At 40.4% G+C, this 23695-nt stretch overlaps 1 protein-coding gene across 1 annotated transcript; it reads right to left on the bottom strand.

Moving 5' to 3' along the window:
• Nucleotides 1-9758: 9758 nt before the first annotated feature.
• On the bottom strand, nucleotides 9759-23459 carry LOC144634775 (uncharacterized). Its single transcript, XM_078493797.1, has 14 exons — nucleotides 22620-23459; nucleotides 19454-20321; nucleotides 19068-19133; nucleotides 17768-17833; nucleotides 17570-17641; nucleotides 16572-16775; nucleotides 14973-15089; nucleotides 14400-14477; nucleotides 14198-14263; nucleotides 13235-13336; nucleotides 11917-11964; nucleotides 11704-11778; nucleotides 10851-10942; nucleotides 9759-10137 (listed from the first exon to the last, which is right to left on the bottom strand). Exons 1-14 carry the CDS (start codon nucleotides 22759-22761, stop codon nucleotides 10055-10057), a joined length of 2079 nt encoding a protein of 692 aa, XP_078349923.1. The 5' UTR covers nucleotides 22762-23459; the 3' UTR covers nucleotides 9759-10054.
• Nucleotides 23460-23695: the final 236 nt, after the last annotated feature.

Here is a 23695-nt window from a genome sequence, read left to right as displayed (position 1 = left end):
CAAGAAACGCTTTAAATATAATCATGGCCCGGGCTATCACGTCATGGATCATTAATAAGGAGGTCGCCAGGTAAGTCAATCCATTAAACATTACTATTTTTAGGTCATGGTCAGTAAATTGAAGATTCCATCTTGTTGTAACATTTGGTCAGACTCTTGTTACACAAACACAGATTTGAGCGGGCTCATTTTATTTGCGATACATTATGTTTCGCTACATTCATTTTCTATTCGTTCTCTAAAATATACAGCCGTATCGTCGAAGTAAAGATTAATTTTAAAACTGACCAGTACAAGAGTATTAGCAATGTAACCTGCAATTCTAATTCTGCTCAATTCTATTTTCTCCATCGGAGCTGGCGGGTGGCGCGCCTCATACAGTCCGATGTAACCTGCAATTCTAATACTGCAACCGCTTTAAAATATTTTCTACATCGGAGCTGGCGGGCGGCGCGCCTCATACAATCCGGTGTAACCTGCAATTCTAATACTGCACCGCTTTAATATATTTTCTCCATCGGAGACGGCTGCACACATATGCTTGCCACAACACTTGTACATTGTACAAAATACTGAAAATGGAAACAGTGCGGCGTTATTTAGCATTGTTTTCCATTGGATGCGTTTTTCTTCTGAAGGCTTTGCTTCGATACAGGTTTAAGATTCAGTTTCGTGATTTTACGGGCCTGTTACCAGTACGGGTCTAGTACGCAGAAGGCCGCTACTCTCGCAGTTCAAGAATTAAACTGCTTTGGCCTTTAAAAAAAATCATAGGAAATTTCCTTTCTATTATTGTCGGCCGCTCATTATGCAGCTAATTCAGTTTGGTAAGTTACTTGCGGCTATAATATGCGCTCGTCAGTTCGAAAATTCTATAGTTTTTTGATAGGCTCGATCAGGAAAATCGAACAAGGTGTACCGATACAGCAGTCCGGCTGTATTTTATTAACAGCCTCCCCGGTATTATAAAATGTGCTGTGCATTTTCGTTGTTAGTTTAAAAATGTGTTTATTTTCACGCTTTCTTCAATAATCATCTTTAAAACTGGTTCCTTGTTTCTCCGATTTTGCCGAGGTACATCGACAACATTTTAAAAACTCGAAATCACAGCGCGCTGTTATCACAACATCACAAAATGATTAGTCGACGGTATTATGATAATCTTTTTCTGGTCTTCATTAGATTAAATAATGTCTTTGACAGCGAAACAGATTATGACACCTTTCGCGGCTCAAGCGAAGAAACCTGGTGTGAGGTATGTTAGGAATGCTAGGATAATATCCTAGCATTCCTCTGAAGTACATACAGTTGACACCGCCTGCGTCCCCTCATGTTAATATCTAAAATGATCTTGACCTTCAAAGTAAGGGTGGTTTAGCATAAATCTTTTCTTCGCAATACACAATTGCTGTTGATCTTTGAAGTAATGGTTGTTTAGCATCATGTAAAACCCATTTATCACGGCCTTATCATTTAAAATATCATATCTCCGCTCAATGCAAAAATTAAATTAAATTGACAAAACACTGCCGTCATTTACTGGAAAACGCTTTATTGAATGACGTATTTGTGATAAGTTGTGTTGATTTCTATATGCATCAACGTTCAGCGAATAAAAATGAATAAAAGTAAACGGAAGGGGGAAAAAAAGAAGAAATGATTTGAACAGCGGACAGCGTTAACAAGGCGGACGGTAAAGCCACCGTTTAGTTATGCTGTCCACTCCACTGATTGCTTGCTCCCTTAGCGCTGCATGAAGACCACCTTGCATGTATCTTTGCATGCTTTGTATGTCTTTCCAGCGACCACCTTCTGCAATAGTCGTATCGTCAGCCCCGCATCGCCTAGCCCATTTAGCGTGACTATGTCTCGAACTGTGTGTGGTGTACTGTTTGTAATCCGCACCCTCTGAAAGAAAAGTGTAATTGTTAATCCCTTTGTTAAAAGTTTTGTTTTCGTTCCTTAATGAACCCTTACATGTATGTTATTGAGTGACCGAAATTAATTTTAAGAAAACATGTGCAAAATACTGCACTACTGTTAACTTCAATTACGTTTTAAAATCCACTTTACCTATATTTATCCCAGCATTTCCCATTATAAGCTGGTATATTTGCGACACATCCTTCACCGTCAGAGCTCTTCCATCTACGAGAAAAGCAATATGATTAATGACATTTTTTTTATTTTTCGTCGTTTGTCCACAACGCAGGAAAGGTACAAGAAATGGCCTTTTTGATGGGTTTGTAAGAAAATATCACAGTAGCGTCTATATCAAAAGCAAAGTCAACACAAAAGAGTACCGCGCTTCATTGAAAGCTTTAACCTTTAACTGAGATAAATTTGTGTACCTTCTAAACAGAATAATGGTTCAGCTTCCCTTTTATCCAAATGAAGAAGTGTCAATAAAGTCGTTACTGGGCAAAGTTTCCTGTCCAGTTTGTTCTCCCATAGTGTTAATGAAATTGCTATTGAAAAGTATACATAAAATAGTGTTAACACGGGTTTCCTTTTAAGAACTAAGTATAAAAGCAAGAGAAAAAAGAAGGGGACAGGAGGTTTTAAAAATTGGCGTAAACCTAAACTATGGCAATATCCGGCTATAGACATAATAGAACAATAAAAGTTGAATTAAATCTATCTTTTTAGTTACCTTTGTCCTGCCTTTTCCCCTTTGGAAGAAGAACTTCCAGAAACGGGGGGATTATCCAGCCTTTATCCGGCTGGGGCGGGAAAGGTGACCTCTTCCCTTCGCAAGCACAAGGCAAACATCATTAGAAACATGCACCAAAGTCGCAGTGCTTCTATCCTGGATATCCGATAAGGTTTGTCCATATATATGCCAATATGCTTCCCATTCACTGCGTTATTTGGGCACACCAAGCGGGATTTATCACTCTTGGTCTAAGGCGCGCATTGCTCAAGTTGTCAGCAGTTGCCAGAAATTGAATACTTTAGCGTTTACGAGCATGCAAATGGTAAGAAGAAGCCAAATGAGAAGCATTCTAGCTGGGGAAAATTGCAAAAAATTACAGAACATTATATGCGAGGATGTTACCGATTTTTACTTACGCCGACTTGTGGAGAAACTTCCAACTGCATCCACAGACGATAGAACTACGCCTGATGTCGAATTATTTGCCCCCATACCCACTGCCACTGCCAACCATATCGAAACTGGAGGAAATTGACGTACGCGTTGTACTTTATCAAAACCAACAAGAATATTAACATTAAATAACACCGGATGGTTGAACTTTATGATAATTAAAAACGAGCAACCATTGACTGTTTCATCGCAACTATCAGCAAGAAAGTTACAACAGCGAGTAAGCATCAAATTAGCACCTACTTAGCATCACATCTACGTGTGTGTCACCCCCACACTTAGGAAGTGAGCCGACTATAAGGAAGTGATTATGTTAAAAATGTGAAGTACGAGATTAAGATATCATTCCCTGCTGAGTGTTTCTCGCTAGGGAGAATGACCCATTTCAAGTATGACATGCGTTAAGTATAAAATTGAAACAAAATTACCAACTTTGTGGATAGAGATTAAAATGCGAGATCAAACCCTCTCTCTGATTGCCCTTGAAGTATTTCTCTTTCTAATGGTCGAGAGAAATGTGCGATTTCATGAAGGGCGTGCGCTGAGTTTTGAAATTGAATTAAAACTACCGATTTTGCAGGCAGAGAGCATTTTGAAAATTGCACGATCATACACTCTGTCCGTTTCAATGGCTTTTATAGGATGCTAGCCCACCCTTACTTTAAAGATCAAGAGCATTTAGGATATCTGAAGATCAAACAAAGTTTATTTTGCGCAGTAAAGCTGATTTCCGAGTTAGACCTGAGAGAAATGTGCCGACACGGTAAGGCCGTGCTTAATAGTTTTTTTTATGATGATACACCAACCTTAATTTGAAAGTTTTTATCCGACTTAAACCTGAGAGAAATGCTCCGACGCGGTAAGGCCGTGATAAATGGGTATAATATGATGCCAAACTACCCTTACTTTAAAGGCCCAAAGCATTTTAGATATTCAAAGATCAAAGAAATTTTGTCTTGCGCAGTAAAGTTTATATCATACTAAAACCTAAAAGAAATGTTCGGACAAGGTTTTGCCGTGGGCAATGGGTACAATATGATGCCAAACTACCCTTACTTTAAAGGTCAAGAGCGTGTTCAATTTTCAAAGATCAAACACGGTTTCTTTTGCCAGTTAACTTTTTATCCGACTTAAACGTGAGAGAAATGTTCCGACACGATTAAGCCGTGCTCCATGGGTTTTATATGATACCAAACATTTCCTCCTGCGCATTCAAGGTTTTATCCGACTTAAACCTGAGACCTTTAACCGTTACCTTTAAGTTCAAGAGTATTTTAGATATTTGAAGATCAAACAAAGTTTATTTTGCGCAGTAAAGCTAATTTCCGAGTTAGACCTGGGAGAAATGTGCCGACGCGGTAAGGCAGTGATAAATGGGTTTTATATGATGCCAACTAACCTTACCATTAAGTTCAAGAGCAAGTTAGATATTTGAAGATCAAACACATTTCCTTTTGCGCATTCAAGTTTTTATCCGACTTAAACCTGAGAGAAATGCTCCGACGCGGTAAGGCCGTGATAAATGGGTATAATATGTTGCCAAACTACCCTCACCTTTAAGTTCAAGAGCATTTTAGATATTTGGAGATCAAACAAAGTTTATTTTGCGCATTCAAGTTTTTATCCCACTTAAACCTGAGAGAAATGCTCCAACGGGGTAAGGCCGTGATAAATGGGTATAATATGATGCCAAACTACCCTTACCTTTAAGTTCAAGAGCATTTTAGATATTTAAAGATCAAACACATTTCTTTTTGCGCATTCAAGTTTTTATTCGACTTAAACCTGAGAGAAATGCTCCGACGGGGTAAGGCCGTGATAAATGGGTTTTATATAATGCCAAACTACCCTCACCTTTAAGTTCAAGAGCATGTTAGATATTTAAAGATCAAACACATTTTCTTTTGCGCATTCAATTTTTTATCCGACTTAAACCTGAGAGAAATGCTCCAACGGGGTAAGGCCGTGATAAATGGGTATAATATGATGCCAAACTACCCTCACCTTTAAGTTCAAGAGCATTCTAGATATTTAAAGATCAAACACATTTTCTTTTGCGCATTCAAGTTTTTATCCAACTTAAACCTGAGAGAAATGCTTCGACGCGGTAAGGCCGTGATAAATTGGTTTTATATGATGCAAAAACTAACCTTTCCTCAAAGGTCAAGAGCATTCAAGTTTTTGAAGATCAAACAAAGTTTTTTTTGGGTATTAAAATTTTTATACGACTTGAACCTGAGAGAAATGCTCCGACGCGGTAAGGGCGTGATAAATGGGGCTTATATGATGCAAAACTAACCTTTCCTTAAAGGTCAAGAGCAAACACTGTTCCTTTAACGCAGTAAAGTTTTTATCCAACTTAAACCTTTGAGAAATGTTTTGCCGCTCAATGGGTTTTAAATTATGTTAAACCACCCTTTTATTAAAGGTCAAGAGCATTTTAGATATTTAACGTTCAAACAATGTTTCTTTTGCGCAGTAAAGTTTTTATCCGACTTAAACCTGAGAGAAATGCTCCGACACGGTAAGACCGTGCTCAGTGGGTATTATATGATGCCGAAATACACTTACCTAAAAGGTCACGATCTATTTTTAATTTTCAAAGATCAAACACAGTTACTTTTCCTTGGGAATGCTTATATCCGTCTTACACATGAGGGAAGTGCACAGACATGGTTTGACCGTGTTTTATGAGTTTTATTTTTATTTTTCGGAGATCAAAAGTTGCTTTTTACCGCAGTAAAGTTCATATCCGACAAAAACCCGAGATGTGATGGCACAGTTTCCTTACGGCAAATGGTAGAGAGCGTTTTAAATATTTAAAAATTAATTCCAGTTTCTTTTGTCTATTGTATATAATATATCCACCTTACCTGTTTTTACATATACGGAACGATTAAGCTATGTTGTTTATCTAGACGTTTCTAAACTAAATGGCACCCTGTGTTAAACGGAGAAAAAATTATGCCGGCGAGACTGCTAGTGGTTTACCTTTTAATTGATTTTTGGAGATTTCTATTTTATAATGCTTAAGAACATACACATGTTATTCTCCCTTAAATTTAGTCGTAGCTGATTGCCGATGAACCCATGAAGTAAGACTCTAACACAGTTTTTTATGACCGGTTTCCTTTACTTTGGTGTTCTCTCACATAATTAACTTTTGCGTGACATTATTACGTGACATCGCAACACGATGTATGGAATAATGTTACGGTTTCACATGGTTGCATTTAATGCCAGTTCAGACGTGAGCGCATTCGATTGCGTGCAGGCAGTACTACAAAAGGTAGAACAGTATACGAAAAATTCAAGAGCTAAAGGGAGATGCGAGTAAAACGATTCCAAACCGCGTACATTTAAATAAAGGGTCGAAAGCAAAATCTTTTCATCATCAATTACAATTGCGCGTGCGTATTATTATAACGAAAAATGATTGGTTCTTGTGTTATGGCGGGAGATTCAAATAGCACCACAAGCCCGAAAAACAAATCGTCTATATAGCACAACAGCAGACTGTAGCGCCGATCCTTTCTGTGAGCGCAGAGGCGTTGTTTTCAAGCTACGCCAAGTGAGATAGGGTGACTGCAATGCTCTTTCCCTAACGCCTATCGGGCAAGGGTAATGTAGCATAAAGTCAATACCGGTTTAAGGCACGATTAAATCGCAGTCACGTGATTTTTGCACCAGTGCCTTTTTCAAGGTATTTTTCGGCCTTCTGGGCTTCGAAAAATAAATTTTGTATTTTTCGGAGCTTAGAAGAAGCTAAAAAAATCTCTCCTCCCTCCTTGGGGGGTCTGAAGAGAATGGTGCCGCTCGCGATTTTGCACACACATATACGGGGAGGGTTTTGGTCACTAATCGCGACAAGGAGCGAGGCAAGCACGGGCGAGCCGAGCGAGTTTTTACACTTTGCGCTCTAAACCTCACTATTCATGTATGTAGTGTAAATAATGTTGGTACATAATTTTGTCCAATAACTACTCGAAGTCCTGGCGGATTCCATCTTAAAAGTTTTGTAGAAATTGTAGAAATTTCTTTTTATCATGGATTTATATTGCACTTTACGCTCGGAAAAGAATGCATTTGAAATTTTTGCATAGAATTGTTGTTGCGAAAAGAAGATAATTTCTGTTCATTTGTCTTACATGGATTAAGAAGTAAAAAGTACTTTGTTTGCAGTGTCCTATTTCGTCCCCCCTCGAAAAGGACACTGGGCACTAGGAACAAACCTGGGAAAGAGGTTGTCCGGCTGCAAAAATTTTTTGGGGTCGTTATGTGCTCGACACTTAAAACATTTTTTGGCTCAGCCCGAAAGTAAGAAATATTGAAACAGAAAACCTCGAATTAAAAAACAGAAAGGCTGACCGTACGGTAGAGAGATTGAACTTGTATATTTTCTTCCAATATTTCGTCAGGGAATGAACCCGGGGGGCCCGGGGGGTACTCCAATAAATTTCGAATATGGGTGTGCCGCCAAGGTTCTTAAACCCTTACCCTATTTAAGAATAAAGAAAGCGAAAATTGATACCCTTTTTAAGGCCCCAAACCGAAAAATGACACCCTATTCAAGGGAAGGAGAAGCGTTACGTGACGACCCAAATAGCGGCTAACCGCGCACGGCCAAACACAAATCTTTATAAAATCGCTTTACTAATACTTGAACGGGTAGTTCAGTTTTAAGATACCTTTTTTTCGTTTATCTGGGCGTTTATTAAAGCTGATAGAATATAGGTACCCTATCTAAGGATCACACCAGGAACAAAATGCCAAAAGGACCAAAAATGATACCCTATTTAAGGACCGAGAACCTCAAAAACCATACCCTATCGGGCGGCACATACCTATATAGCCCATATATGGGAGTACCCCCCGGGGGAATGAACAACTAAATAAAAATGGTTACAATTTAAACAACCAAGCCTAAAGATAATAAGATTACAATTCAAAAATAACCGTTGAAATAAAACTAACGGGAAAACAAAATAAGATTATGATTACAAGATAAGGTAAAACAAACAGAGCACCTGTGCACTAAGCCCCCCGGGCAGTACGTTTTGGCAGGGTGTAGGTACTACATAACGTGCAGACCTGTTCAAGCTGACCATTTTTTCACGCGATAAATTCTAAATTATCGCGCGATAACTTTTCATTAATCGTGCGATAATTTTTCATGCATCGGGCGATAAAAATTGAAATAAAATGTAGGTGGCATGGGCCACCGTATTTAGAAGTGTTTTAACACCAAAAACAAGCAGATTTTTTAGTCGTGTGGCTCCTTTGTTCAATGTCTGAACGCAGTCCAGTTCAAACATACCCTTTTTTAGCAGGCGTTGAGCTGGGTTTACTCGCGCCATTTTTAAGTGACAAATATATTTGATTGTGTAGATGGCACAACAATTATTTGTAGGCAGTTCAAAGTTCAGTGCTCCATTAACGACCTTGAACAGCAGAGATACGCACAAAGATACGCGCGCACAATGCCCAGTGAGAGATCGGGAGATTGGGTACCACATATGCTGATGCTTCTCTCACATGAAAAGTAAAAACGCCAGCTTGTAAACAAATATATTTGTCACATAAAAAATGACAAGTTTTCTCATCTAATGACGAGCGTCAAGCAAATAAAAGTTGTCACACAAAATCTGTCACATAAAAATTGCTCACGTAAACCCGGCTTTATACCATAAAATAAATGTATAGTTGAGTCTTTTCAAGCCCCTTCCACCTAATACAAACAATCACTCAGCAAATCACAAAAATATTTTTTTATTCCATTCATCCGGTTTAGCCCCTATGTTGACCCTAGGTCTCTCAAATAAATTCTGGGGATGCATTCATTCCCACGGGAACAAAAAGGAAGAAACTTAGGCTGTGTTCACACTTGGTGGCGGGGCACGGTGCCTTAGTACGATTCTCGCTGGGCACTAATGTGAACATACTATTTTTTCAAATACCCACGCCATAACTCGGGCACTTAATGGTACTTAGGTACTTTGGTTTACTGTGTGTGAATCTCGACTCTACTTTTTGCCAGTGCTCAGGTACCAGTGCTCGGGCGCTAAGTGTGAACACGGCCTTAAAGCACATAGAGACTGATATATTACATACTGACCAGCAAATAAACCAGCTTCGTGGTACCCTGCGAGTTGGGGTATCGAATGGTCTTTGCAAGCATGCGGGCACGGCCTTTTCAGTTTTCTTTGCGTGCAGCTGCATTCACAAAAGTAAGCCTTTCGAGCAACGAGCACTTTTCAAAAAGCTATTTTCACTCAAAATCGAGCATGCAAGCACTTATAAAAGTTCGCGAGCACGAGCAAACGATCACCAACTAAAATTTTGCGAGTATTCCGAGCAGAAGCCTTATTTTCCGAGCACTGCAAAATGTTGAGGGACCATTCATCCATTCATGACCCCTTAAAAGCGTCCTTTCTCCTTTCCATCCTTACTCGGGGTGTACGAGATTGTGCTCAAGGTATATGAAAAAACTCTATCTCACAGTGTATTTTCTTGGATACATAAATGACGGGTTCACAGACCGAACTGCGTATATCTCCATATTAAATTATCTGGGTTCTATACATTGAATCGTTCAATAACGGAGGAACAAGCAAACAAACGAACGAACAAACAAACAAACAAACAAACAAACGGGCAAACAAACAAACAACGAACAAGCAAGCAAAAGAATATCATAGGTTAATTTAAAACATATTAAACGATAAAAGATTGGATCAGGCCTTTAAGGCTCCATAAAATATCAAGTTCGCTGGTTCGGCAAAAGCGGTCACCGTGTCAGTATTAGACGGGGGTCTTTCGATAGGTTACAACTGGAGAATATAGAGCTCCATCTCAAATCCTCTCTTGAAAACGCCACATTTCAATATCTTTCTCTGCGCTGGAAAATTGTTCACATGAAAGTTCTTGTGGTCTTGAAATTGACATCTAATCCACATCGTCAACTTGATCTGTTTCCTTTGCAGCACCGCCGTGAGACTGGGGAGAGTTACGTATCATTCCAAGGAATTCTACAGAAGCAAGAAGAAAAAGAAATACAGTTTCATAGAAACAGTACAAATAAATGCGCATAAAATTTTCCAACTTTCACGGGCTCGATATGGACGACGCATTTATTTGTACGAACATTACAATGAGTGCAGCGCGCAAAACCATTAGGCCACTACTGTTGAAAGCTTACAGCTAAAAGAACGTAAGTGAAAGAGTAATGGTACATTTTTTTGTACGAAATCGCGGTAAAACAAGTAGGATCTACATGTGATGCGCAGATCGTATACGCACTGACAAAAGGAGGCACCGTTCTTAAAGCGGTTCCAGCGAGTTTTGTACTCTTTGAATTACATTCCATGCAACTGGAATGGAGCGCACATATAGAGCAGTTTTCAATTGAGTGTGTCAATTGGGTGTCGCAAAATTTTATTGTAAAGTGTAAAACCAAAACCAAAGTAATTACTCCGGCCAATCACAAAGGACACAGACCAGTGAACCAATCAAAACTCGAAGCCAATACATGTAGCCGGAACGAAGCGCGTGGAAACGTGCGCGAGCGAGTCACGATTGGTTTTGGTTTTAGTTCTGATTGGCTGAGAAAGTGGCGCGAGATTTTCAAGCCAATCACTAAGCGTAGTAATGCAAAACCAAAGCAAACGCAATTTACTTTCGACACTCAAGTGAAAACCGCTCTAAAACCTTAGTGGTAATTCAGTACCATTGATTCACGTACCTTCTGGAACAGTCATCACAGCTTCTGCACCCAAACTGCTTGGACCTTCATCACCGTAACTTTTCCTTAAGATATCTCGAATGTGACTCGCACTGGAAGAAATTAGAAAAAAATGAAAGCGTTTGTCACAAATTTGATTTAGGTCACAGATTTGATTGGCTACTTAGTTGAAACATAGTACTACTTTGTATACAGTGTTTCTCTTTTTCAATTTATGGCCGCTGATTTAACTACAAACTCTAAAGATCAGCTGATGTCAATTACGTATGTGTTTAATAAAAGTCCATAATACTGGAGAGCTAAAAAATATATTAAATAAATACTAAATATGCACCAACTAACTTTCAATCCGGCCTTTATTATATAGCCTATGGGAGCCTATGGAAGCTTATAACTTTTTTTTTCTCAGATAAAAATCTCAAAGGGCTAGAGTATAGGTGAGATTTTTTTTGTCTCTGTCTTTTCATGCATGTAGCTGTGAAACGTCACAAGAAATTTAAGTGGCGGGAAGTCAGGTAGCGCGGGGATTGATGGCGAACCGTGCACGTCAGTCCCACCGTAACGCCAAGTGAACCGTGCACGACCAAGTAGCTGAAGTAGGAGGACGCCTGGGACGAGGCAGTGGTTGATGAGATTTTTACGCTTAGCTCCTGCTCATTGGCGGCATATTTTAACAGTGCTACATGCAAAGTTGACTCTAAATATAACGTTTTTATATAATAATAATGAATGGCGCGATGTTGAGTGATATGGGTGATATTACGTGCAACAGTGTGCCTACAAGCACGAGTCAGTGCACAGGGAATACCTGCCAAATATACCGTGATTGATCAAAGTGCACAAGGATACCTACCAACTGTACGGTGGTTCATCAAGGGGAGAATCTTTATCTAGGTTGAGAAGGAAATCCTCGAGATCGGGGAATATTCTGTGAACAAAAATAAAACCACGTACGCTTAACGTAAGTCATTGAGTACAAGATGGACAGATAGTACATTACACGAAAACAAAACGAACGAGGAGCTAGCACTCACAAGACGATGAACAGTTGAACATGCAAACTTACAGGCTTCTATCGGGTATATCTTCTAATGAAGAATCCGGGTACCTTGCACTGTAAAACAAAATCACATAAAACAAACAGATATGAAGTGAAGAAACATGAAACGACTTAAAAATTACAGTAGAATCCCGGTAACACGAATTCGGATATTAGACTCGAACACCCCCGCTAACTCGAACTAACTTTCATTTCCCTTGGATTTGACCCCACTTTTCAGTCATTTTTTCATTTGGGTCAAATTTACCCCGATAACTCAATTCCGGTTCTGGCAACTCGCCACGGATGCCCATTGAAATATCCCATTAGCTCTTCTTGTCAAGTAATCGGATTTTAACACTAAAACGAACACTACAGCAATTTGATTTTAGTTAGAGCAACGAACAGATCACGTATTTGATTGTCATCTCCCACTCTTATCATAAGAATTTATGATTATGTTAGAGTTTCTGACGGGATAAGTTTAATTTGCACTGTACTGTATACTGAAGTGCTGAAAAATCAGTAAACTAAAACTTGAATATTCAATCGACCCCGATAACTCGAACCCCCGCTAACTCGAACTGTTTTTCGTTTCGCTTTAAAATTCGAGTTACCGGGGTGCTACTGTATCAAACTGAACAGAGCTATTAGATGGTGTCAGGCGCGGCTGTTGATAAGATTTGAAGACGAACGCACTGCGAGGAGGGTAGAAAACGACTTTGAGTTTAGCATATCTGAGATTTCCTCATATCCCACCCCCCGCATGTCCAATGTTCCCTCAGGGGAGAGGTGCTATAGTGGCTTGACAGCCCTCGTCCATGAATAAGCTTTGTTCAGAAGGTGACAAGTAAAACGTTTGACATTAAGTTGGACTGCCAAAACCTTGGTCCAAGGACAAAGGTGATCAAGAATAGTGATACAACATTCTCACCCACTTTAATTTCTGTCAACACGTAATCATCGGACTTAAGATTATTCCACTGAAATAGAACGTGCACTGGGATTTTTGTGAAACTTTGCCTATTGATTGTTTATGTTATAGGAACTTTAATTTTGAAATAAAAATGAGGGGTACCCATGCTCGTTTAGGAGCAACAGCACCTTGTTTATACCCAATTGGCCCGTATTTATTCCACACAAAGAAAGTTACAATTCAATTCAAATCAACAGAAAAAATGGTAGGTCACCGTACTCGTTTTTGAGAAACTGACAATTTACCTCTCTGGCGAGGTCCAGCCGTAAAGAAAAAGTAACCATTTTTTAATGTGCGCGCACTAATCACGCGTGAAATTATGTGTAGTAGGGATGCGCAATGCAATACTGGGCAATGACCCTGACTCACCCATAGTCGTCGTCGTCTTCATCTTCGTCGTCTGCATCGTGCTCTGGTAACGCCGCCTGCAAATCCGGTGATTCCTCTACAAATATCTCGTCATCGTGGGGGCTATATAGAGCGTAAACAAGGAAAGAAATGGGGAAATTCGAGGGTCAGATATTGAATTACACAGTCCCGACTGTAGCAGAGTAATGGCATGAGGATCGTCCTTAGCTTTGGGATAATTATAGTTGTGGAATAACCAATGAGATCTTTTCGACGTAAATAACAGAAACTGAAAATCGGCATAGAAGACGTAATGAGATAAATATCTCATGACTTTTCTACATTTGCCGCTCCACAGATTAGATGCGTGGAAACTGAATGATAGTTTTAAAGTAAAAGTTTCTCCGGCCTTCAAATTAAAAGAGTTGAGCTATGATATTCATTCCAACTTTTGAAACGTCGAGATCAGTATCGTCCATCAATCCTTAGTCTTCACTCTGACCTTACCAATCTCATCAAAGAACATTACGTGACGCACAGGCTAATGTTGTGGCAATAAAAACACTAATCTACCATTAAAAATTGTTTTCTAAATATTTTCCCAACAAAACGTTTTAATTTGGGGTTAAAATCTAGATGAGGCAAGTGCCTCGTCTTGCCTCTTGCTAGTTACGGCCCTACCAGAAGGAAGAATTTGATTGTCAATATTAATTGTTATAGAGCGGTTTTCACTTGAGTGTCGAAAGTAAAATGCGTTTGCTTTGGTTTTGCATTACTACGCTCAGTGATTGGCTTAAAAATCTCGCGCCACTTTCTTAGCCAATCAGAAGTAAAACCAAAACCAATCATGACTCGCTCGCGCACGTTTTCCCGCGCTTCGTGCCAGCTACATGTATTTGCTTCAAGTTTTGATTGGTTCACTGGATTGTCTGTGTCCTTTGTGATTGGCCGAAGTAATAACTTTGGTTTTAGAGTTTTTGTTACCTTCCCCACGGTGACTCACAGTCCTCACTTGGCTGCCTGACTAGAATCGCTGGGATCTGCAACGGCCTGCAGAAAAATACGTTCATGAGTAAGTACATTTATTTTTTGAAATGATAGCATTTTAAATAAGAAAGTTTATTGCATGGCAAAGGAATTCCCCGGCGGGATTGGCGCGAAAACCGACAGTATACGGGCTGCTTACCTTGAAGGTTTCACGGGAGCGTCAGGCTCCTCATTTGGCTTTTCATCTTCCACTGGTTCGTCGTTCTTTTCTTGGATTCTAAAAGATTAAGGGAAGTCACAGTGCGTTAAGCTCAGTTGCGCAAAGATCCACGACGACCAAGAATCGCGGTGAAGCACTAGTGATTGTAAAAACAAACCAGCAGTTTGGAAAAATTAGTTTATGGATGAGATAATGTATTGCCATATCACAGACCTAGATCACTGCTGAAAGATTACCATGGCGGCAAAATATGAAATCCCTCGCTTAGCCAGGGATTCGAGTTACAAGCAAGGGAATGATTGGTTTTGGTTTGCATGAGGAGGTTTGGCTGAGGAGATTATATCTTCGCCCTGATTGGCTATCCCATGACAGTACCGTTGTTCGAGTTTCCAGGGACCGATGACCGGGGGAAGAGAGAGAGTACAAGCTGAATAAAAGGGCGACACGATTTCAACACTGATAAAAAAGAACATAAAAAACCTAAGCCTTGCCCAGGGTCTTTGCGGTGCTTAACTCACTAAGAAGACACTGGGGACAAGGTTAATCACTTACCTCTCGGGTGGACTGGACTCGTTTTGTATAAGTGGCTGACCAGCTTCCTCGTCAACGAATGAGACTCGCTTGGAAGCTCTCTTAGACGGAGATCCAGACTCCTGGGTTTGGGCCTCGCTAGAAATACGAACAAAAAGCCACATAGCAGTAAATAGTAAAGGCACTTTGTCACGGCTGAGTTAAGGTCGCGGGGGATACCTACGGCATGAATAAATTCATGAAGCGAAATTTTGCTTGACCTGCATATTTTAAAACGCTTATTTCTCAGCTGTTATGGGTGCGATTAAGCTCCAATTTTACAGAGACATCAAGAAATGATGAAAGATTGTGAATTTCATCTTTTATTTTGTAGATTGCATTTAACGGCGATGTTATAGCCTCGTTAGTGCCAAATTGGGAAAAACATGATTTTGTGGCAGAGTTTGCGGAACGAGAAGGAGACAGCACACTGTGATCTTGTCAAAAGCTGATCGGTCAATACTTCTAGAGTGTCATAACAGAAGCGGATTTTTTAATATAAAGTTTGCCAGCAAGTTATAGCGGTTTAAGTGCGCAAATTTGAATTTAATGTCTTCTACCTCTTTCTAAAAGCGCTCTTTTAAAATTCCGCTTCTGTTATGACACACTACAGTATTCATAGTTTACCTATCTGCAGTGGCAAGTCATGAAGTTCTGTATCCGCGCTGTATTCTCTGCCACAAAATTGTCGGAAAAGTCCAAACTTTGAGATTTCCGAAGGTGTCCCGAACTAAATCCGATCATTTTGCCAAGGAGAGATGTAATTATGGTAATTATATTCCACGCTTTTATGGTGAGAACAATGCGTTTTTAAAAAGGACACGATTGTTTATGCCGAATATTTTTTGATTACTCTGAGTTGCAGAAATATTCAAATTTAAATGAAAATAAGCTTAAAGACTTCCTACAATCTATATGAACGTATATCGCTAAGTGTTGTTTTAAATTGGTTAAAATATCAAAGAAACAGGGATTTTTTACAAATCACGCGCACGCGCCCATATTTTTGTCCAGTCATAAATATCTCGTAAAGTTGTCGATGTCAGTCGTTGTACTTAGTGCATACGCTTTAAATAAATGCATAATGATTAGCCTAAGGTGTCCCCCGCGACCTTAAGTTGCGAAATACTTAAACTTAAACTTAAAATTTGCAAAGGAATTACTTCTATAGATCTAAGTGATAAAACCATAGCTTCATTGCAACCAAATGTGTCTCCCGGGCGTTATAATTTAAAGTTACAAGCAAACAAGACTAACTTTGAAAACTGTTCACCCCGACAACATTTCAAAAACCCATATTAAATTGCAATCCGTTTCAATCTTCGTCACTTTTAGCTATCCGTACCTTCTTTTGTATTTGCTGTGTTATTGAAATATTCTTTCAATATTTTAAGCGGTTATTTTTATATTTCACCGAATTAGATGGTCATTTCCCATGCCTAAACTTGGCTAAAATCTGTGACACAGTCCCTTTAAGAAATACATGAACCCTTGTTGCGTACTACTACCCACTAAAGTCTAGCCAGTTTTGGAACTAGTTTGGGAGAGGGCAGGGTAAGGTGCAGTGTTTTGATTTCTTACCCCTCATCTGTTCCACCAAACATTGTAATCAAGGCATCTCTCAACAACAGCGAGGCCGGCCGAGAGCTGGGTCGAGAGCTGGGCCTAGAGCCTCCACCGGTAGATGGCCCGCCTGGTGACAGGAAAGGACCTGATCCAGATGACGGCTTGTTCAAAGGCACAGTCTCCTCTGAAGGCGGACGAGATGGCCTGGGAGTTCGTACTCTGAAACAAAAGGTGAAGACAGTTACGTTTTAGGTATATATGAAAGACAACATGTTGGGAATGATTTTCTTCCGTGTGAAAAATCAAGTCATTATTTGCATAAGGTGACAATTTTAGGAACACCAAAGAGGCTTAAACCAACATCGTTAAGAACAACAACTGGCACGTGGAAATTGACTTGTAAAAGATGGGATGGGGTGGTGAAGGTGGCGAAAGATCGGGAAAGATGAGGTGTTATGCCTCACCCGGGACAAATTAATAGGATGACAGGGGCGGATCCAGGATTTTTTTTAGGAGGGGGTGCACCACTAAGGAATGGCGTTACTGACTTTTTTTTTTGCAGAATACCGGTATTATAATAGAAAACCGCAGGTCATCTCAGCGAGGGGGTGGGTGCGCACCCTGCACCCTCCCCCTAGATCTTTCCCTTGGATGATTGGGCGAGTGATCTAAACACATGCACAGCCGTACGTTTGGCAGAACCTTGAAAGCTTGTCGAGGGTTTACACGAAGAATCCCACGTTTCCTTAACTCGCCCGATTGTTTGTATTTGGTTATGTAAACATAGTGTGGCCATTTTCTGTTTCTTGTATACAATGACGCGTATCGTAAACCTATAACGGTGTTTTTACAGTAACCGCACGCCGATCGCCTAGAGAGTCAATAAGAATGCGCGTTGTTTACCCAAAATTGAGCAAAATTTCTTGCTTCAGTATACTTCGGTCGCACTATATGGTACTGTACGTACTTCTAAATTAAAAGAAAAATTCAATAATAATATTTTTTCTCTTTACCCTTCAGCTAGCTCCAGCAGTTTCCCTGCGAATGAAATTTTCCTATATCTTCCGACCATGGGACTGGATCTCCTGTTAATAGAAAAAACTATCAACATCTGACAGACAGCCTTTGCTGGGGTGCATACAAAGAAATACAAAGAATCTAAGACTGGAGACTCATAGAGAGAACTGGGCGAAAAAAAGTTTGTGACTTACCCTGGACCAGCATTAAATGACTGTCCTCTCCAGTTCTTTGTCATTTCATTGTACAGATTCCCTTTACTGAAAGAAGAGAAAAAAAACACGTTACTTTATACGTGCAGGAGGCGCGGTGGCCTATTGGTGGACTTGCTCCGGATCGAGCGGTCCAAGTTCAAGCCCTGGCCGGAGTCTTTGTGTTGTGTTCTTGGGCAAGACACTTTACTTTCAGAGTCCCTTTTTTCACGCAGGTGTATAAATGGGTACCGGCGAATTTACTACTGGGGGTTACCCTGCGATGGACTAGCATCCCATCGGGGGGGGGGGGGAGTAGAAATACTTCTAGTCGCTTCATGCTACGGAAACCGGGATAAGCCCGGCCTGACGGCGAACTTGGCTCGTATGCAGACTTAATTTACTTTACTATATACTTGGGCTGGTTTCTACCGCCAAATGTTCTATATTTCTACTGAATCAAACCTTCGCACCCAGGTAGCTTCGAAGCATAAATCTAAACAACCACTTTACAAATTCGTCGTTATTTTATAACGTCAAAATTCTTTGAAGGAGGTAATCCTCTTTCAGTCACATTTTCCGATGTTAACAGCCTATTGTAGTCCCCAACCGCGCGCAATTTTAATTTAAGTGGTCTGGCACGAGTTGTAAGTGGTCGAACTGACACACTCACGACAAGCCTTGCTGCATGCGCAACATGTCGCGGGGACAAGTTGCTGCAACATATTGCCTCGTGTCGCACGAATTCACACCAGATTGAATTCGTGCGACTGATCGTAGCGACACACATTCCCGTTCACATTCCCACTCTTCCAAATTCGCTGCGTATACACCGAACAAGCGCTTGTCGCAGCGACTTGTTTTGAAGCAGAATAGCCTGCGTAGCTGGCGGTATTGTTGTGTTTTTAAGTGCCCAACAGCAAGCGGCGAAGCCGCGACAACGAGCGGCGCAGCCGCGAGTGGCTTGGGGGAGGAGAAGCCAACAATACCGCCAGCTACGCAGGCTAAAGCAGAACACACGGCACGATTTGTTGCAGAGGCCTGTCGCTGCGACTTGTCGCCTAGTGTGCCCGACCTTTATGCAGGACACGGAGCACCCATCTGGGAAGAACTTGACAGCACACGACTTTGTCTGGGAAACATACGCCAGGTATAAGCAGACCGATTATCTGTCAAACTGAACTTTTCGTCGTGTTTCCCGCAAAATGCGTCTCGAAAAGTACAGTTGGTTGCTCTTATAGTTCAAGGAAGACCAAGCAATCTCAGGCTGAATATAATATAGAAAGCATAGATCAGTTAGTACCTGATGTTCTTCATCGTCTTAATCTGACGCTTTTTGGCTGCACTGTTCTTTGCATAAGACTCGTATCTGTGGAAAAATTACAGAACAAATGTTGCCAGTGATATTGGTCAGTTATTACATTTCTTTGAACAAAGTTTTTTTCCTTTCTTTGGATCGAATTTCCCAATTCATTATTTAAATGTACCTTGTTTGACACAGAATTTTTCGAGTTTCTTTTGCGTTAGTTTCAAAGCTAGCAGGCTGGTGTGCAAATACGTTTCATTCACGTTTTCATATATGAAGGGCTTGTAGAAGGCCTCGTTTTGAAACAGAGGCGAAAGAGAACTCAGAAATGCCTACAGTTTGAAAAGTTGCAGCATGGTACGGTACATTGTAACACAGCTAACCTGTTCAGTTCTTCCGAGTTAAACTTGTAATTCCACCAAGCTATTGCAGCAACAACAATGACAAATATAAGGACAACAGGAACAGACGGTCCAAGGATTATAATATCAGGAACTTTCTCTTCCACTTCTTTCTGTTCCACAGCAATCACAACATGTGTAGCAGTTGTCCAAACACTTTCCCCTCCAGTCGAGGTGACTGGGAATGTTCTGGGAAACGGAGTCGGTGCGACAGGCGACGAAACTTTTCCCGGCGGTAAAATTACACTTCCGTTTGATTCAGGCGTTGTTGCGTTCACCTGCGCCTGACTTGTAAAAGTGGATAAAGGGATGCTATATCCCGAACTGTTTAAATTCTGCGGCGATCCTGGTTGAGTCGGACCGTCTGTAATGTTACTTGCCGCTCCTGCTATCGTCGTGGCAACTGTTTGATTGACAGATACTCCAGCTCCGCCCCCTGGCGCAGTAGTTGGTGTCGATTGAAACGTTTTGTAAGTTAATTTAAAGCCGGTCTGTTCCTCAGCTAAATCAGAAACAAAACGAATTCTAACCCTGGACATTAAATTATTGATTATCCTTCGAGGGCGGTTATCGTTACAAAATTTCGCGCTAAATCCTGCGCTATTTGGTGGTGGGTCGAGTTCTTTAACTTGGACAAAGTCACAGTGACATTTGTTGCCCCCACACTGCTTTGCGTTTGACTGGATGTCGAATGACGTAAATTCCAGAGACAGGTTCGTGTTTTGTGGGGGCGTTATTATCCAGACGCAGGAAGAGTTGGCGGGATATGGTCCCGGGAAATTAGGACTTGTAAAGGTACCTTCATGGTCAACAAGTCGTTCTCTGCTTGTGCAAGCAGTTGGCACAGACCCTGAAAGATTAAATGTTGACGAAAGATGAATAAACATACATACAACAAAACTTGAATTAATTACTGATAAACCAAGAAATCTATCACTGAAAAAGTGGATCCACCAGTGAGCGAAGGAACGAAAGAACAAATCAACGGAGTGAATGCCTGACTGATTGACTGACTGGCTGACTATCTGACAGACTAATTAATTGACTGACTGATGGACAACTGACAGACTGACTGACTGACTGACTGACAGACTGACTGACTGACTGATTGGCTGACTGGCTGACTGGCTGACTGGCTGACTGGCTGACTGACTGACTGACTGACTGACTGACTGACAGACTGACTGACTGACTGACTGACTGACTGACTGACTGACTGACTGACTGACTACTGAGTTTATGACTGCTTGCCTGCCTGCCTGCCTGACTTCAGGACTGATTGAACTGACTGACTGACTGACTACTAGTCAATGACTGAATGACTGACTGACTGCCTGCCTGCCTGCCTGCCTGCCTGACTGACTGACAGACAGACAGACAGACAGACAGACAGACAGACAGACTGACTGACTGACAGAATGACTGACGAACGAGCTGGAGTAGGTGAAGATTGGAAGTATGGAGGCTCTTCGCTCATTGCGTGACAACGACTAAAGAGCGATTGCGCAGTTTCTTTGCGTGGGAAGCTAGTAAGGGGGATTGTGTACGAACAGAAGGGATTTCCTCTCTTGGTACGAAGGAGTCAATATCACCTTCTGCCGCGAGGCAAAACACGAAAATAGCCTATTTTACGGTCATCGCATTTAAATTTCCCGACAAAACATCGTTTTTATCTACAGCTGCTTTCAAAAATTACGGCAACAAAGAAAATATCCCGGCATGCGGTGGTTTCATTCCTTTCATTAGTAAGTAATAAATAACTCCGAAGGGAACTTTACGGCTTAATTCTTTTCTGCGAGGAAGGCAAGCTACCTGTCAGTGTCTCGCAGAGTATTTTAATTACCTATAGTATCAAATTCAAATAGGCAGGTGATAGAATAAAGGTTGATTAAAAGTTAAATTCTTCTAAGGAGGATTATAAAGAATATGTGGAAACAGTTAGGAGAGTTTGAACTGTGTTTGACTCGGAGTTTGCAGCTGCAAACTTCAAAAGATGCATTCATGTCAGTTTACATGTTGCGGAAGCAAATAATAAACGAATTCATTTTATGTGCTCGACAGCTCCACATCTTCCGCTAGATTTTATTTATTCACGGCAAATAATCTTTTATCTTTTTTTCTCTCTTTTATTGAATCCTTTTCATTGTCAAATTAAGAATTTTAAAAAAAGAAGAAATTACATTGATATTATCACCTTTTTTTTTTTTACAAAATTGACGCTTTTGAAAACATTTTTTCACGAAAAAACACTCGAAAAAAAAACAACAACCACGGCGCACATTATAATTCGACACAATTCAAACAAATTAAGCGCCTTATCGGAAGAAAGAAATGATTTGGCACGTTGACTACCTAATATATTAGAAAAATGTTCAAACTTTTGTTTTCCTTCGGCCAACAAAGAAAGCGAGCTAAATATTTTCAAAACATCTGTAACACAACGGCCTATGGAAGGCTTATTTTCTCTATCTGCTTACGAATTCACTGTTTTCTAGGCCTGTCAAACTAAGTTAAGCTAGACATTCTAAAATAAATCCCTGCATCTTCCAGAAAGTGTGCAAAAATAAGGCGAAAAAACTATTAGTAGCGACGCATTTAGAAACAGGCAAAATTATTGTTGATATTACACGGAAAATATCACCCATGATGGTCTCGACATATCTCAGCTATTTAGAATGAACTTAATTTAAGGCTACGTTTTATATATCTGTGCTATTGTTCGCGAGTGATAATTTAGCCAAATACTGGGTAGATATATTATTTTTGTGGCGAATTAATGGGATTAAATAAATCGGTAAAATCCGGGGCAGACAAGAATTACAAACTTCAGTATTCACTGGACTGAACGATGATGGAGATGTTGAGAATCATTTCAGCTCACATGTGCGTCACTGACCCAGGTCAAAACTGCCTTTAATCAAATCGCTACTTTTTTCACCTTGTCTTTATGAATTAATAAAAGCTTTCCCTGGGTTTAATCCTTAAAAATATCGTAATTTCTCGCAATTTGGCGGGGGTGGGAAACACCGAATCATTTATTGGACTCGAGCGGATGTTGAACTAGCGTCACATTGTGCATATTGCCTTCAATTTGAAAAGCTTGTTATTGAACATATAACAAGGGAAATAACATTAAAACATCACTTACCTGCTTGCCTAACATTTCTAGGCCTTGCTTTGACCAAAGGAGCTGTTAGAGACACGGTGATAAGCCATAAAATAAATACAAACTTGCGGGATTTGTTCATCGTTGCCGAGCGAAATCCATACACTGTAAAACGCCGACGCATTTAGCCCGACTTGCACCAAATTTCAAGCCGGTCTTTTTGTTATTTAAATGGTCAATACTCCCAGAGACGGAAGTTCCGTTTTGTGTGCGGCTTTGGAAAGAAAATATAAAGAGTACAAACTATAAACGGAACAAACTGTCTGGTACATTCAGCTGTAAATTCATTCGAAGACAATTCGCCGTGTTGTAGACTTGCACAGCAGTACATTCAAGTTGCACTTTTTTGATGGAGTTTTACCAAAGCGGAAACTCAACTCTGATGTTGTATCTGTCTGTGAACAAGCTTCGTAGAAACAGGCGAAACAACATTCCTTCACATCGTTCAACAGGAATCGTCCAAGCTTGCCGTCTGGGTTCTAAGTCACAAACAGCTAGCTTCAGTAAACACAATAGCCAAGCGCGGTGAGGTCAAATTAATTTCATGACGATTCTTTGTAACAGCCTGACAATATACAGCTCCCGCATGGACACAAACAAAGTGTCTTCAGGTTTTCGCCATGTAAATATTGAATCACCAATGAAAGGCGTTTGTTTACTTCGCAGTAGCTCGTAAACTTTAAGATTGTAAACGCTCGGTCTGCCGCAAAACCGCAGTTCGAATCTTGATCGCTCGAGTATATTCTGTTGGTAGAATTAAACCACGCAGACCGGACGAAGATAATTTGTGTTTATCTCTGGACGAGTGAATGGAGCGAATCGAGCGCTTTCAAAAATCATTGTTTATCATTCTAATCATACTTAAAAAGACATGGCAAGTAATTACACGATTTAATGTTGTCAAAAGTGCGTATCGGATAACAATCAAAGGGTCTCAAGTCACGCAATGTGATTTTTCACTTCAAAATCTGGGATCAAAAAGTTTGCGAAAACGAACGAAATTTTGCAAAACAAGATCACAAGTAACTAAGCCATGTCTCGATTAAGATATTGCGAGC

Source organism: Oculina patagonica, chromosome 13 (genome assembly GCF_052425735.1).
Source record: "Oculina patagonica isolate OP01 chromosome 13, crgOcupat, whole genome shotgun sequence".
Classification (NCBI taxonomy): domain Eukaryota; kingdom Metazoa; phylum Cnidaria; class Anthozoa; order Scleractinia; family Oculinidae; genus Oculina; species Oculina patagonica.
This window is presented reverse-complemented; position numbering and strand designations above follow the sequence as displayed.